This window comes from Dendropsophus ebraccatus, chromosome 1 (assembly GCF_027789765.1).
Source record: "Dendropsophus ebraccatus isolate aDenEbr1 chromosome 1, aDenEbr1.pat, whole genome shotgun sequence".
In the NCBI taxonomy this organism is placed as follows: Eukaryota; Metazoa; Chordata; class Amphibia; order Anura; family Hylidae; genus Dendropsophus; species Dendropsophus ebraccatus.
Window position 1 is genome coordinate 91875190 of NC_091454.1, and position 18029 is coordinate 91893218.

An 18029-nucleotide genomic window follows, 5' to 3' on the forward strand; every position below is an offset into this window, starting at 1 on the left:
CTCTGTGGGGAGCACCATTCATTCTGGGGACAATTTTGTCTCTGGTCTGAGGATTTGTGGGATCCCAGTGGTCAGACCCCTTACTGATCAGTGTGTAATCTCCTATGCATACGATAACATGCACCGATGGTAAGGGAGGGTTCACTTTTTCACTTTATTTGTATATGCCTGTGTAAATTTGCTGGTGTAAAAGCCTTGTGCCTTCTCAGTTTTGTGGGCATAAACCAGGGCCGGACTGGGACTTAAAATCAGCCCTGGCAGTCAAACCCCAGCAGCCCACATACCGTATCATGGATAGCCATGTAAAATACGTGCTGTAGCAAATTCTGCTTCATTTAGCCGTGTCCCCACTACTCCCTTAAACATGTGAACCCCACCATCAGCACCTAAAAATAATGCTATAACATAATCTGCTGTGGATTTGATGCGGCATGTGATTTAACTGATTAAATCAGAAGCATCAAATCCGCATTGGATTATGTATGAACGTGCCCTTAAAGGGAACATGTGAGGTCTATACCAGGTACAGAGCTGTAAATCCCAGCGTACAGGTCAGGGACCGGACCTTTAGTCCAGTGTAAACCTTTATAATCATTCTTTTCATTACCAGCTGAAGTGTCACAGAGGAGGAGCCACAGCAGCATCTTCTGCCTCTGCCCCTTCTCAGTCTGACTGACTGACATATAGGATGGTGCTGCTGTTGTGAAACTTTAGTTGGTAATGAAAAGGACAATTATAAAAGTTTACACTGGACTAAAGGTCCTGTCAGTGATATCTCCCTCACACCTGTCTGCTGAGATCTACAGCCCTAGAGCTGGTACGGACCTCACAGATTCCCTTTATAGGAGAAAAACATGGTCACTTTCTTCCAGAAACAACACCACTCTTCTTCAATTTGTGTGAGGTATTGCAGCTCATCTATCTATCTATCTATCTATCTATCTATCTATCTATCTATCTATCTATCGTATAAGTAGGGCCCCAGGACAAATTTTAGGATATATAATGGTAGCATAGGTAAAAATTTTCTGTGCATGATAATACTGTCATAGTTAATAACACCTGTAAGCAAATATTACCACCATACTGTACACGTTACTGCCATACTGTTACTAAGCAAACCAATATTGCCAATACTACCAGTATATAAGTAACAAATAATATCACCACACCATGAGCACTGCCATTACCACCACACAATGACTAATACCGCTACACTGTGACTGAATACAATCCACTATATACAACACTAATATTAACTAATAATACTAGAATACACAGGACCAGTAATACCATCGCACCATGCCCACTACTCTCAGCATATAGTGACTGGATAATACCACTATACTGTCACCAAATAACAGCCACTATATAAAGATCAATATTCTCCCAAAGCAGTGACAATAGAACTCAGGTATCACACTCCGGCCCTTCAGCTGTTACAACATTACAATCCCCAACATGACTGGACAGCTAAAGCATGTTGGGAATTGTAGTTTTGCAACACATGGAGGGCCGGAGTTTGACACCCCTGATACTGAGGTAGATCACAGCTGTATAAAGGTTCTGCGGACCTTATAAGTGATGATAGTGCAGTTACATTCAGTGACTCACAGTAGGCGTCTTCTCTGTATGAAGAGACGTCCACTTTTCCTTTTCTTCTCCATCTGGCTCCGGCCATCATGAAGGCTTCTCTGGCCATGACTCCTCTCCACGGGATCTGTCAGACAGACATTTTAGGCTTCTTGCTCCAGCAACATCCTCATCTATACACCCCCCCCATATAGAATAGCCCCCCCGATGCACATCTTTCCATATAGAATAGCCCCCCCACTGTACTCCCCCCCCCCCCCCCCATATAGAGTAACTCCCTGCTGATGTACATCCCCCCCATAGATAAAAACCCCATTGCTCTACATGTACATCCCTCCCATATAGAATAGCCCCCTTGCTGTACATGTACATCCCTCCCATATAAAATAGCCCCCCTGCTGTACATGTACATCCCCCCATATAGAATAGCCCCCCTTGAATCCCCCAGTTCATCCCCCCATATAGAATAATTACTCCCTATAGAATATCCCCCAGCGATCCCCCCATATAGAATAGCCCCCCCTGCATCCCCCCTATAGAATAGCCCCCCCCTGCATCCCCCCTATAGAATAGCCCCCCCCCTGCATCCCCCCCTATAGAATAGCCCCCCCTGCATCCCCCCCTATAGAATAGCCCCCCTTGCTTCCCCCCATATAGAATAGCCCCCTGTGCATCCTCCCATATACAATAGCCCCCCCGTGCATTCCCCCATATAGAATAGCCCCCCTTGAATCCCCCCAGTTCATCCCCCCATATAGAATAATCACTCCCTATAGAATATCCCCCCAGTGCATCCCCCATATAGAATAGCCCCCCTGCATCCCCCCATATAGAATAGCCCCCCTTGCTTCCCCCCATATAGAATAGCCCCCGTGCATCCTCCCATATAGAATAGCCCTCCCGTGCATTCCCGCCATATAGAATAGCCCCCCGTGCATTCCCCCCATATAGAATAACCACCCCTGTGCAATCCCCCCATATACAATAGCCCCCATGCATAATAGCCCCCCAGTTCATCCCCCCCATATAGAATAATCACTCCCTATAGAATATCCCCCTAGTGCATCCCCCCATATACAATAGCCCCCCCGTGCATTCCCCCCATATAGAATAGCCCCCCCTGTGCATTCCCCCATATAGAATAGCCCCCGTGCGTTCCCCCCGATATAGAATACCCCCCCCCATTCCCCTATATAGAATACCCCCCTGCATCCCCCCATATAGAATAGCCCCCCTGCATCCCCCATATAGAATAGCCTCCTCCTGCATCCCCCCATATAGACTAGCCCCCCCCTGTGCAATTCCCCCCCATATAGAATAACCACCCCTGTGCAATCCCCCCATATAGAATAGCCCCCATGCATAATAGCCCCCCTGTGCATCCCCCCATATAAAATAACCTCCCCTCTGCATCACGCCATATAGAATAGCCCCGCCTGTGCAATCCCCCCCATATAGAATAGCCCCCCTGTATAATAGCCCCTCCTGTGCATCCCCCCATATAGAATAGCCCCCCCTGTGCAATCCCCCCATATAGAATAGCCCCCATGCATAATAGCCCCCCTGTGCATCCCCCCATATAGAATAGCCCCCCTTGAATCCCCCCAGTTCATCCCCCCATATAGAATAATCACTCCCTATAGAATATCCCCCCAGTGCATCCCCCATATAGAATAGCCCCCCTGCATCCCCCCATATAGAATAGCCCCCCTTGCTTCCCCCCATATAGAATAGCCCCCGTGCATCCTCCCATATAGAATAGCCCCCCCGTGCATTCCCGCCATATAGAATAGCCCCCCGTGCATTCCCCCCATATAGAATAACCACCCCTGTGCAATCCCCCCATATACAATAGCCCCCATGCATAATAGCCCCCCAGTTCATCCCCCCCATATAGAATAATCACTCCCTATAGAATATCCCCCTAGTGCATCCCCCCATATACAATAGCCCCCCCCGTGCATTCCCCCCATATAGAATAGCCCCCCCTGTGCATTCCCCCATATAGAATAGCCCCCGTGCGTTCCCCCCGATATAGAATACCCCCCCCCATTCCCCTATATAGAATACCCCCCTGCATCCCCCCATATAGAATAGCCCCCCTGCATCCCCCATATAGAATAGCCTCCTCCTGCATCCCCCCATATAGACTAGCCCCCCCCTGTGCAATTCCCCCCCATATAGAATAACCACCCCTGTGCAATCCCCCCATATAGAATAGCCCCCATGCATAATAGCCCCCCTGTGCATCCCCCCATATAAAATAACCTCCCCTCTGCATCACGCCATATAGAATAGCCCCGCCTGTGCAATCCCCCCCATATAGAATAGCCCCCCTGTATAATAGCCCCTCCTGTGCATCCCCCCATATAGAATAGCCCCCCCTGTGCAATCCCCCCATATAGAATAGCCCCCATGCATAATAGCCCCCCTGTGCATCCCCCCATATAAAATAACCTCCCCTCTGCATCACGCCATATAGAATAGCCCCCCTGCATAATAGCCCCCTGTGCATCCCCCCCCATATAGAATAACCGCCCCCGTGCAATCCCCCCCATACAGAATAACCTCTCCTGTGCATCCCCCCATATAGAATAGCACCCTCTTTGCAATCCCCCCATATAGAATAGCCCCCCTGCATAATGGCCCCCCTGTGCAATTCCCACTTATAGAATAGCCCCCCTGTGCAATCCCCCCATATAGAATAGCCCCCCTGCATAATAGCCCCCCTTGTGCATCCCCCCCATATAGAATAGCCCCCCTGCCGCTGTGTGCCACATGTGAAGTTATTAAAAAAAAAACACTCACCTCACCTCGTTCCCAGCAGCTTCTTTATCCGGATCTTCGGTCCACAGCTGCTTCTTCCTGCTGCAGCGCAGCAGCAGCTCTCCTCTCTACTCCCAGGTCCTCAGCGGGGCGCCAGGGAAGTGACGTCAGCTGCTGGGGGCCTGGTGTAGGTGCCCGCAGACGTGCCTGCACGCGGCACGTCTGCGGCCTTAGCACTTGGGGGGTGATCAGGCGGCCCGGAAGAGACTAGCGCGGCCCGGAAGAGTGAATAGCAGTTTCAGTCTCAACCACCGCAGAGGGCCGGCCGCGGCCCACTTACTGGTGGGGAAGACCGGCCCGGACAGCACATTATCCCCAGCCTACCCCTGAGCGTATGGTACTGGGGGCGGGACGGAGACACGCCACCGCAGGCCGCTCCTGACGTGCTCCTCTAATCCAATCAACAAGGGGCCGCAGCGGCCCCACGCTCCTGCTCCAGATTGATTGGATTGGAGGAGCATGTCAGAAGCGGGTGGGCAGAGAGAAGCAGGCTGTGGTGACGGAAGCGGGCCGCAGCAGTAATTTTTTTTATTTTATTTTTTTTTATTATGCAGCCTGGGGGGCCCAAGAACTGGTAATCTGGCCAGCCCAGCGGGCATTTGCCCAGCTTGCCAGATTACCAGAACGGGCCTGGCATAGACAATACTTTTTATTTTGCTAATGTACTGCATTGTCTGTGGAAAATGTCCAAATTTGTCTGCCACAAAGATATGGGTACATGATTTTAGAAATTGAAATGTCAATGTTGTCAATAAAAATGGTAAATACTGTAGTTAAACCTTTTTTCTGTATATAGATAATAAACGTAGAATTGTCTTTATAGAGCTGCGCCAATGTCATCAGCTTCATCTTACATTGTCTGGCGTTTTCTCTGTCATAGATTTGTGCATTATAACAAGCAAAAGAAAGCATTAAACTTCTACATAGAAAAGGACTAGAGTCAGAACCCTACCACAAGGCATCATTATTATCATATGCAGTCATCACTTTATGGCATCTGCTTCAGGGATATTTCATATCCACTAGCTTTTTTTGAATACAGAAATTGTGTTGGCTTTTGTAAGTCGTCAACACAGTGATGTCTGACATGCTGCTCACAGTTTAGCTGAATTAGCTGAGTGTAGTGCGTTTCATTAAACTACTGGAGTGCATCTCCCATCATGCATCACAGCAGACCATTAGCTCCCTGAACAAATTGTTACATATGCTTTGCAGCCTAAGCAGTATCAGGACTCCAGCAGACTTATATATGTATCTTTTAGATGTGACTGAGAAGTTGCAATGTTACGATTAGTCTACCTTCACATCAGAAGAATACTCTACACTTGTGGTATACTTCTAAAAATCTGCTGACCAGTATGCCCATGTATACCACAGCATACGTCTTCTGGGTCCATTGATTCAAGTGTACCAAACACAATTAGATTGTGTTCACTACATTGAAATCAATAGATGCAGTATGGGAGGCGGGGACTATTTTATGCTTTAGTATATGCCAGCATACCAGTCGGCTGGCTTTCTGATTTATACCACAAGTCTAGATATTCTTCCCATATGAGTGGAACCTTAGTAAGGCAAGTAGTTTTAAAGTTTTCAGTTTGTAAAGATTTAGGACCTAATGGTGGGTGCACCTTAAAGCGACTCTGTACCCACAATCTGACCCCCCCAAACCACCTTCAGATAGCTGCTTTTAATCCAAGATCTGTCCTGGGGTCCATTCGGCAGGTAATGCAGTTATTGTCCTAAAAAACTACTTTTAAACTGGCAGCCCTGTCATTCATTATTAGGAATGCCACTGGAACATGTTCTCCTGTCTGAACACTGCACAGGTGCCTTAACGATCCAGCCCATGTGCCGTGCTGACACAGCTGATGAATAGGAGACAATCTGCCTGGAGCATTCCTAATGATGAAGAGAGTGGGGAGGAGGGACAGAGAGGTTGTGCCAGCCTAATGCATATACAATCTAAGCCCCTGCCGTTGGGGACCCCAGGACAGATCTTGGATTGAAAGCAGCTATCTGAAGGTACAAGCGGTTTGGCGGGGGTCAGATTGTGGGTACAGAGTCGCTTTAAATTTGGGTATTTCTTTTGGTTCATGGATTAGGTGTAACAACCTTTCCCATACTTGCTTTTGCTTCTCTGTCTTCAGGCCCTATTACACTGAACAATTAACAGCCTTTCTTGGCCGATTACCAACTGTTCAGGACGATAATTGTTCAGTGTAATAGCTCATGTTGAAAGGCCATGTACGATGTTGGCAGACCATGATCCTTCACCATGTTGTAAGATCACGATTTGTGCAGTGACACTCTGCAGTGCCTTGCCATGTGTGACAGGAGCAGAGTGACAGCAGCAGATTGCCACTGACTTCAATGGGCTGTGCAATTAAGATTCTTCCTGCTTGCTGTCTGCACGTGTAATTACACAGAGCAGCGAGTAGGGAACTAGGGGGAAGTAAGCGCTGTGTAGTACAGCCTTTAGTGAGGCATAACATGGAAGTACACCATGGAGCAGAACCTCCTTGAGAGAGGTGGGCTTTTGTGGCAGGGAAATCTCCTCTCATTACCCTTAACTTCAGTCACTGTTAGCAGCTGCTGACAAGGATATAGCATGCAAGACAGTAGGTTAGGGCTGGCAGCAGAGAGAAGAGTTGTTAAATAGCAAGAGAGTCATACACAAGAAAAGCAGATAGGTTTTCAAGGGTTTTGTTGGGGGGATCAATTATACACATGACTTAAAAGAGAAGTCCCGGTTGTGGGAGCATAATAACCATAATAACCAAACCATGCCTCCATTACACCATTCTTAGGTCTCACTGACTGCCACCAGTTGTCAACCTTGGCCGGCCTCTAGGTATGTCATGTACCTGACTCCTCCAGCTGCAACGTCTTGGTCTGGCTGAGCAATTGCCCAGCAGGTAACTGATTACCTGAGTGAGCAGTCAATCATCTGTGTACATGACGTTTTAGCTGAAGGAGCTGCGAAAGGCCGCCAGCTGTTGGCGAGACCTGGGAGTGGTGCTGCGGGGCACAAGGATAGGTAACTATACTATGTTCCTGCACCCTCCCTGCCTTCCTGTCATTTTTTCATTTAATGAGAGTTCTACTTTAATTTATGGACATCAGTGGTGAGAAATTAATAGCATATACTTGGAAAATTGGGGACATGTTCAATATTTTTTACATAAATTGTGTATAAATAAAAGAATAAATGTAAAGCATATTTTCACTACCTTTTTTCTGTTTTAGTTTTAATATAGTTGTGCAATCTTATAAATTATTTGTTCTTCTTTTAGATTAATGTTGGTACCCGACCAGAAGTTCACAGGAGAGATCCACTTTCAACAGCTGAGTGGGACAGCAGCATGGATTCAGAAGGAAGAATTTGTAATGTGGACCACTTAAAACACATAATATTCAAAGGGGTAAAATTATTTTTCATCCTACAACCCTATTTTATAAATTATTTTCTCTTAATAGAGAATGACTGAACTAGTCGAAGAATGTCAAAACCATTTATCGTTCCTAAAAGAGTATTCCCATCTGGGGTAGTTATTACTTATTATGCACAGGATAGGGCATAACTAAGAGATTCTGGGGGGTTCCAGACACTGGGTTGATCTTGAGGACCGATACCCTGAAATCCTTACTGTACGGAATTGCGAAACTGGGCCAAAAATCCAAGGCCTATGTCCCAGATATCTGGTGCTACTGTGGCCCTGGTTAAATCCATTGGGGAGTCTGCCCTGGATATGTCCATGGTAGTGAGCTTAATGTGTCATCTAGGGCAGTGTTCTTCAACTCCAGTCCTCAAGGCTCACAAACAGGTCATGATTTGAGGATATTCCATTCAAAGCACACCTGCACAGGATGTACTGACTAATTATATCACCTGTAAAATGCTAAGGAAATCCTGAAAACATGACCTGTTGGTGGGTCATTAGGACGGGAATTGGGGAACACTGATTTAAGGGACCATTGAATTACTAGGGTTATATTATGTTTTCTACAGTGGGTTGATGCACTTATATTTTTTATTCTTATTCATTTATTTTATATGGCTGTACATTTTTATATACAGTAAAGCCTTCTGGGTAGATTAATGCACTATGGTGCTTCTGATACTCTATATGGATTAAATCAAGATGTCTAATTTAATGGTTGCCCTGTTTATTTTCCAGATCTTTGGATTTTGTCTACATTTACTCTACTTGTACTTAGCAGTACATTGCCTTTTGCAGGGGCTAGTTTTCTTTGTATCTTTTGAATTTGATAGTGATAAGGTAATCATAATCACTTGAGTTAGAAAAAGTGTTTTCCCAGAAATCTTTTTGGCCTGTTTTACAAATACAGAATGATGATCTTTTATTCCATCCAAAATGTCAATCGTAAACTGTTAGAATTCGGTTCTTATTGACATCCTCTTATCACAAAGCAGTCCTTGTAATCGTTTTACAACATGGGCACACTCTGATGTGCTCAGCAGCCTTTGCATCCAAGGCAGACGTAATCTGTCTGAAATGCTGTACACATCAACTGGAAAAAAAAAACAAAGCACAAAGTTATGAAATGTTGGCCTTACTTAGAAGTGCAGGCTTTCATGGATTATATCGCCATAACTGATTTTATTGGAGTCTGCCCTGGTATTATAACTATTATTAGTTCACTATACTAGAAAAGCTGCGCTGACTTTTTACCAGTGCCCTTTTGATAACTGGGAGAATGACTTCTTACTTTAAATAAATTTGATTTCTGCAGGGACTTTGCCATGCTTTGAGAAAGGAAGCTTGGAAATATTTGCTCGGTTATTTTCCATGGGACAGCACTAGAGAGGAACGTGCTCAACTACAAAAAAGAAAAGCGTAAGTAGCCACACATTGAAGAAATGGCTCATTGTAAAAGGGAAACGCTCCCCAATATTAATTTCTATTTGCACTCACACGTGATCTTATATTGTATATGGAGAGAGGGAGAAGGCGTGTTTGTCTCGTACACATGCCATGATATGAGTATTAAAACCTCTGCAGAAGACTCCTCAAATATCTTATAAAATAAAAGATATACATTACTGTCTAGAACAAGATAATGTTAGCTGATTTTTCTAGAGAACGTGAAATGCCTGTCAAGCTGTACCACGTATCATGGTGTAGTGTAGTTGGCAAATTCTGTTCTGTGCCATCATTGGTTACTGCTTGAGGCCGGTCACATTTAACTGAAAACAATGTTGTACTTTCCCTCCATTTTTGCTTGCAGAATCCATGTAAATGGGACTGTTTCTGCACTCGCTCAGAGAACCCATCTCATTTTGTATTTTTGAAGGTTTTGTTAATGAGCCATTAAGAGACATTTTGATGTAATAGGAATGCAAATTCTGTACTTTGTTGTGACTGAGCCTGTGACCTGTCTTTAACATGTGCATTGAGTAAAGTAATTTTGGGGCAGTGTAGCGTAATGTATTGCAGAATGTCATGGTGAGGTGGGGAGAGCGTCTGTGTCACCGTTCTGTTTACCTTGCGCTCTGTTACCCTGCTTGATGTACATGCATACTGCATTTGTTTCTGCAAGACTCTTTCTGCTCAGTTTGTTTGCTTCAGGGCTGTAAGCTGCCTTCTTGCTTGCTGTGTTGCTCACTCTCCATTACTCCCATCTCTTCTGCTTATCACATCTGATTAGGCAGCCTTTACTGACTTGAAAAGACTGAGATTTTTCTCAAAATATTGTTTTTTCTTACATATCATAAAAGAAAATAGCTTGAGATTAACACAAGTGGTTCTTTAGAAATGATGACCATTGTAAGCATGAACCAGGCAAGTGCAATACTTCTCAAAGCTTTACTGTTGTTTAGAGCACTTAAAAATTGCTTTATGGGAGTATTGATGGCTAAGAATAGAAAACTACATGTGAGCTATCTTTCATCCTATTTTCTTTTGTTCTCTTGCATCACCTATTTATGTACCAGACTTTGCATCATTCTAAACCAGACACATAAAAGATAGTCTTGTTACTAGGAAACAAATGGCTTTCAAAAATGAAATGACCCTAGGAGTGCAAAATTAGTAACAGCTTCATTAAAGCAGTTTACTATAATTCCACCAATGCTAAGTGGTTGTGATGCAATGCTAATGTCGCCTTGATACCAGGCTTTCTGATCCTTTTCCCTCTTTAATATACTACCTGTGACATTGTCTAGGTCTGTATACTTTACTATGAAACCTGTATCAAGATGTAGGTCTGTAGATCGTATTATCCAGGGCATTTGTTGTTAAAGGGGTAATCCAAGATTAGAAAACATAGCTTTTTTTTCCTTCTAAAAACAGCTCCACACCCATCCTTAGGTTGTGTGTGGTGTTACAACTTGGCTCTATTCACGTCAATGGATCTGAGCAGAAGTTCCACATACAAACTATAGACAAGACTTTAGCAGTTTCTGGAAGAAAGCAACTATGTTTTCTAATCCTGGATAATCATTTTAACCTTAATCATGCAGCTTTGTCATATATAGATAGCACCAAGATCCTATAACTTAAGGGCGGGGAACCTCTTGACAGCAGGCTGCATCCGGCCCTCATGCGGTTCACAGATGTGTGTGCTGTCCTGTGTCCAGTGGGCACCATTCACATTATAACTCTTAGTGTGGCGGCCGCCAGACACAAGAGGGCGCTGTGCGTGAGAGCCAGGGCAGTACACTTTTTTTGTACAGGCAGGGTTATCTTTGGGGGGTTAGTACAAAACAGGGGACATCATTCCTCGACAGGAAAAAGGTTCCCCACCCCTGCTATGACTTGTACATGACACAGCCTATATACCAGACAAAAAACCCTAAAATATTTTATTTGGGATAGAAACTGTTTCGTTATTGGGTGGTTTTGTTGCTCCATGTAACATGCACTGCAATTTTGACCTAAACCCCATGTGGATCAGCCAGACCATTGCTTTTAGAGCAGAGTAGTTAGTAACCTAGAAAACTAGCTGTCAACAATGGGATGGAAAGAGCAGCATATTAGGAGGAAGAGACATTTTTTGTAAATAAATATATTTGTAAAATTAGTCCAACAAATGTACAGTGGGGAAAAAAAGTATTTAGTCAGTCACCAATAGTGCAAGTTCTCCCACTTAAAAAGATGAGAGGTGTCTGTAATTTACATCATAGGTAGACCTCAACTATGACAGACAAAATGAGAAAACAAATCCCGAAAATCACATGATCACAAGAACGGTGAGCAAAAATCCCAGAACCATGCGGGGGGACCTAGTGAATGAACTGCAGAGAGCTGGGACCAATGTAACAAAGCCTGCCATCAGTAACACACTACGCCGCCAAGGACTCAGATCCTGCAGTGCCAGACGTGTCCCACTGCTTAAGCCAGTACATGTCCGGGCCCGTGTGAAGTTTGCTAGAGAGCATTTGGATGATCCAGAAGAGTATTGGGAGAATGTCCTATGGTCTGATGAAACCAAAGTGGAACTGTTTGGTAGAAACACAACTTGTCGTGTTTGGAGGAAAAAGAATACTGAGTTGCATCCATCAAACACCATACCTACTGTAAAGCATGGGGGTGGAAACATCATGCTTTGGGGCTGTTTCTCTGCAAAGGGGCCAGGACGACTGATCCGGGTACATGAAAGAATGAATGGGGTCATGTATCGTGAGATTTTGAGTGCAAACCTCCTTCCATCAGCAAGGGCATTGAAGATGAAACGTGGCTGGGTCTTTCAACATGACAAGGATCCAAAGCACACCGCCAGGGCAACGAAAGAGTGGCTTCGTAAGAAGCATTTCAAGGTCCTGGAGTGGCCTAGCTAGTCTCCAGATCTCAATCCTATAGAAAACCTTTGGAGGGAGTTGAAAGTCCGTGTTGCCAAGCGACAGCCCCAAAACATCACTGCTCTAGAGGAGATCTGCATGGAGGAATGGGCCAACATACCAACAACAGTGTGTGCCAACCTTGTGAAAACTTACAGAAAATGTTTGACCTCTGTCATTGCCAACAAAGGATATATAACAAAGTATTGAGATGAAATTTTGTTACTGACCAAATACTTATTTTCCACCATAATTTGCAAATAAATTCTTACAAAATCAGACAATGTGATTTTCTGGATTTGTTTTCTCATTTTGTCTCCCATAGTTGAGGTCTACATATGGTGTCAATTACAGGCCTCTCATCTTTTTAAGTGGTGGAACTTGCACTATTGGTGACTGACTAAATACTTTTTTTCCCCACTGTATCTATAATAGTTGATATGGGAACACCCCATACCCCAAAACAGACATTTTTCTGTTTTTCTTTTTCTGTGAGCAGGGTATAATAAATGTGTCTCAGTTGCTTTGTGTCACAATTCTGGAGCATTCATAACAAATCTAGACTGGTGTAAATTAACTTTTTTTTAATTATTTTTTTTTTGTTTAGCTCAGTATCCAGATTTTTTTTAATTTTTTTAATTTTTTGCAAATTTTAGGAGTTGAGGTGCTTTAGATCCGTCTCACCAGAATATGCTTTAACAAGGTGATTTTTATTTTAAATGCAAGTAGGTTCTGATCTGAGCGGGAAGGAGAGGAGCCCCCTTAGCTCCCTCATCCTTTAGCCCAGGCATGCACAACCTGCAGTCCTCTAGCTGTTGCCGCGCTGTGCCTGGGTAGCCAAAGGGTGATGGGAGTTGTAGTTTTGCATAAGCTGTAGGGCTACAGGTCGTGCACCACTGCTTTAGCCCCTCATCCATGCTACTGAAAATAATTCGGTGAATTTATGAAAAAAGAGGATTGTCTCATTGTCCAAGCTTAGAGATTCTGCAGTACAGAAATAAGACTGTCTGGATGTTTCCTAATTATGCTTCTGATAACATCAGACAATTATTTGTCATCCTTGCCAATAGGATACTATTATAAATGCCTAATTTATTCTTTTGTTAGGTAGATAAAGAAATGAAATGTATGCGTGAACAATTTGTATATTGAAAGTTAGCATCTTCATTCTCTGGAACACTTTGCTTTAAAGTCCTCTTTCTCTACATAGGCAAGTTTTGGCTTATCAGTTATGTTCAATGAATAAAAAGGACTACTCTGGCATTGCATTCACATCCTAAATATGTATATTCCTCATATTGTGTGTAGATAGACCTTCTCTACATTTATGGCTCATTACATTAAATAGTTTTATTCAGCACTGGACAGGGTGATCAGATAGGAAACAAGAGAAAGTCATTTGAAGTAGAATAAAACCTCCAGTTTCTCACTTAATTCCATTAACCTTTTTTCCCGTCATCGGTGCTGTATAACAAAGATGGGGAGTAATCTTTTTCTCTTGACATTTTTATTAGGCCTCAATTCCACATTGTAATTAAAGTGCCATTTCATGGCATTGTCTATTGTTTTATTTTCAGTATCTTCAAGGAGAGAACAGTGTAAACTGATAATAAAATTTATCTTCAATAAATGTATTAAGGTCTAATGTGGCATTCTCTAGTTGAGCAAACGTATTTTGGAAATGTTATTGTTAGATATAGTCTACAATGGCATTTCTGCAATAATTATTTTAATTGTTGTCTCCACAAATTATTTTTTTTTCTCCCTCCAGAGATGAATATTTTCGAATGAAACTGCAATGGAAATCAGTTAGTGAAGAGCAAGAAAAGCGCAATTCACGGCTAAGAGATTACAGAAGTTTAATAGGTATTTGCTGACATGTGCCATCCTCAAAAAATTGCCACAAAAACAATGATATATTATTCACATTTAGTAGTTTTACAGATTATATATAATGTTGTGTAACTTTGTAAATACATTACTTTTTTGATGCGCTGATACAACTTTTATTGTTGTATTATGTTCATAGCTATACTCTGCTTGGTTATATTGTACATTTAGTCCTAAATATACATGCTTAAAGGGTATTTATTAGCAGGTTAGGGCATTCTATATTTAAATTCTAATGTGATGTACAACAAGCTTTGTTGTGCCATAACTTTTTCGCTCTGCTGCACCATCTTTAGGTAACAATTGTTTTATTGAAAAGCTACTTAGCCCTTTCAATGTATTCTGAGCGGTACTTTGCCCTCCCTAGTGCAACAAGATAGCTGTTTGCTTGCTCCTCTAGCAAAGCACCCTAATGAATACTGAGGCTGCCCTGCTACAAAGAATGCCACCCCTCTGCGCCAAAAATCCAAATCCAACATGCCTGATCCCTCTTTTCTTTAACATCCACTCTTTGGGGAGAGTCAGGAGTCCACTATATACGTTACGTGCACTGGGCCTTTTAGCCTTTTTATATCAGTTTATTGTTACAGTGTCAGATGTAAATACTATACTTTCCAGAATGCAAATCACTAGAGTCCTCACAGAATTCTGGAGATTTTAACTCTGAATCTTGTAGAGTTAAGAGTACAGTTAGAGTTATGGTTAGTGCCACTTTAAACAACTTGCCTCGATTTGGTTGCCTGGGCCATATTTAACATGTTTGTAAATTACATAATTTACCAAAAATAATTCACCACCCTAGAACTACTGTGCTGCTGCTGTTTCTTTCATTTTGCTTAGCAAGGTCAACTAGAAAACCCAGTGCATTAATAACCCCTTTTCAATCCACATGCTAATTCTAGTAGTGCATATTAGTGTACTATGTAACTAGAGAGGGGGGGGGGGGGGTAATAATACCAAGACAGATTATCAAGCTTTGTTTTTTTAAGTTTAGAAAAAAGACGTCCTGGGGCGATCTGATCACAATGTACAAATATATAAATGGACAGTACAGAGATCTTTCTAGTGATCTTTTTACACCTAGGCTTGTAACCATGACAACTATGACTACCCCTAGTGAAAAGAAGGTTTTACAATAAACACAGACTATAAGAGCAGTCTACGCTTATTGTGAGAAGCTCTTTGCCACATGATGTTGTCATGGCTAATTCCTTAACCCCTTCCCACATAAGGACGTACCCGTATGTCCTGCGGCAGGTGGGGGGTTGGCCAGTTCGCCAGTTCAATTTAAATGCTTTACAAAGCCCATCGGTGGTGGTATAGTGGATAGATGTGACTCTGTTGTCACAGGTGCCTCATAGAAGCCTATATGCAAGTGCTCCTGTATATATCCAGCCACAGGTACCCCTATAATTGTCAGTGATGGCTCCCCCTATAATTGACAGCCACAGCTCTCCCCCCCCCAATAATTTTCTCGTCTTGAAAAAGCACACCATCATACAGCTGCATCAGAGGAAAAATAAAAAAAAACGTTATGGCACAATGAAAAAAAAACAACAAAAATAACAGCTCAGCTGTCATATCTTAACAAGCTCTGGTAAAATGAAAGCTGAGCTGTGATTGGTTGCTATGGGCTCTGGTTATTTATTTATTTTTAGACTTTTTCAGCTCCCCTGGGGGATTTTTATTAGCAATTATTAGATTGCTTTTACTGTTCATTGCAGTGCTATTGTTGAATCAGTGCTGTACTAGAAAATCTACCATGGCAGGCAAAGAACGATCACCTTGCCGGGATGTCTGTTAGACCTCTGACATCAACTGCACCTGTCATCAAACCTGTTATTTTGTGTACACATCTTCTTTGCAGACTCTTGCGTCTCCTTGGTAACAGACAACAAATAAACCCAGTGTAGTCAAATCCTGCAGCCATTTTGTTTTCTTTATGTCCCCTGGTGTCAGCCTACACAGTTTGTTACTATGGAGGCTCATAGGGCTGTAATAGCTGCAACAAAAGTGATTGAGACTATTTGTGGGCTTTGTGTTTTGTTTTAATTGCAAGCAAGAAAGAATAAGAAATTAGTTGTGATGGTAGGCTATTTCTAGAGCATGGCTAGATTTAAATCTTGATTTTCTTTTCTTTTTTTGCTAAATAAACAGAACATTTTTCTATTTGCAGGCAGCCTCAGATTCTATTTTTAATGGTTTTTGAGGTAGCAACAATATTGCTTCCAACAGTAGCCACGCCCCCCATATAAGAAGTTATTCCCTGTAAGTGCAATCAAATAGTAGTCAGGCTGCTCTGTTCCCTAATTTAGTATAGACGCTCTCTTTGCCTCCATATAGTAGTATATCTGTATCCCTTATAGTTTTATGAATGGGTGCAGCTGCTGAATACCTGGTGGCTTAAAGTGACACTGTCACCCCCATATATCATTTTTCAATCATCATAGACATTTACAAGCCTCAATTAGCCCTCTGCATACCTTATTTTTTTTTCCTCACGCTGGTTGATGAGAAATTGTTACTTTGATGAGGCGCTTCTAGCGCCACTGGGCGGGGCTTAGTCCCTGAAGCGCCACATAGCCCCGCCCATTACAGCGCCGTTGACCCCGCCCCCTTGGGCTCTGTGTTTGAGGCCTCCCTGACGTGCGCGTCCACATCTCCCGCCGTCTTCCGCGTGCGGGATTGTCATGTGGCGCGCAGGCGCAGAAGGTGGCCGCCGGGTCACCCACAGCCGGGCTGTGCGTGCGATCGCACAGCCCGCCGATTACACCGGCCGCACCGTCCCTTGTTGCGTGGGACTCTCCGGATGCCTCGCTGCGGCTGTGAAACCCTCCTCACAGCCAGCAGCGAGGCGCAGACATAGAGCGCAGGCGCACTGCGGCGGTCCTTTTCGGCGCATGCGCAGTGCGCGGCGGACGCCGCGGTGCGCCTGCGCTCTATGTCTGCGCCTCGCTGCTGGCTGTGAGGAGGGTTTCACAGCCGCAGCGAGGCATCCGGAGAGTCCCACGCAACAAGGGACGGTGCGGCCGGTGTAATCGGCGGGCTGTGCGATCGCACGCACAGCCCGGCTGTGGGTGACCCGGCGGCCACCTTCTGCGCCTGCGCGCCACATGACAATCCCGCACGCGGAAGACGGCGGGAGATGTGGACGCGCACGTCAGGGAGGCCTCAAACACAGAGCCCAAGGGGGCGGGGTCAACGGCGCTGTAATGGGCGAGGCTATGTGGCGCTTCAGGGACTAAGCCCCGCCCAGTGGCGCTAGAAGCGCCTCATCAAAGTAACAATTTCTCATCAACCAGCGTGAGGAAAAAAAAAAAAAAAAAAAAAGGTATGCAGAGGGCTAATTGAGGCTTGTAAATGTCTATGATGATTGAAAAATGATATATGGGGGTGACAGTGTCACTTTAAGTACTTTTTGTCACTTATACATATCAGTACAGAAAGGTTTAAACAGAACACATGACATTTTGACAAGATGACAATTTTTGAAGAAAAAAAAAAATCTAATTTCGGAGCCCCCTAAGGGCAAATTGATTGAATTAATTTGATTAATCGCCCATCCCTAGCCAGTAACATCTTATGATTCAAAGAAAATAAAATATCACCTCGGACAGTTAGCACATTAGAAAGCGCATAAAAGAAAGGGTCAACTTCAACCCCTAAGCAGAAAACAGAAAATGAAACCTCTAAACCTGTGAACATAGGAAAGAGCTAAATTTAATTTGGGATGAAACAAACCCTTAAAATGTCTCAAATACAGTGGTGCCTTGGATTACGAGCATAATTTGTTCTGGGGCCGTGCTTGTAATCCAAATCCACTCTTAAACCAAAGAAAAACTTCCCATAAGAAATCATTGATATGCAGTCAATTTGTTCTCCAACCCAAATATAATGATTTTTTTATTCTGAATAA

At 43.6% G+C, this 18029-nt stretch overlaps 1 protein-coding gene across 1 annotated transcript in view; it reads left to right on the top strand.

Annotated features, from left to right (window-relative positions):
* Positions 1-18029, top strand: part of TBC1D15 (TBC1 domain family member 15) — a 92178-nt gene that overhangs the window by 57564 nt on the left and 16585 nt on the right. The window contains exons 8-10 of the mRNA XM_069975279.1: positions 7716-7844; positions 9178-9281; positions 13995-14089. Coding sequence (XP_069831380.1) covers positions 7716-7844; positions 9178-9281; positions 13995-14089 — 328 coding nt within the window. The remainder of the gene's footprint in view (positions 1-7715; positions 7845-9177; positions 9282-13994; positions 14090-18029) is intronic.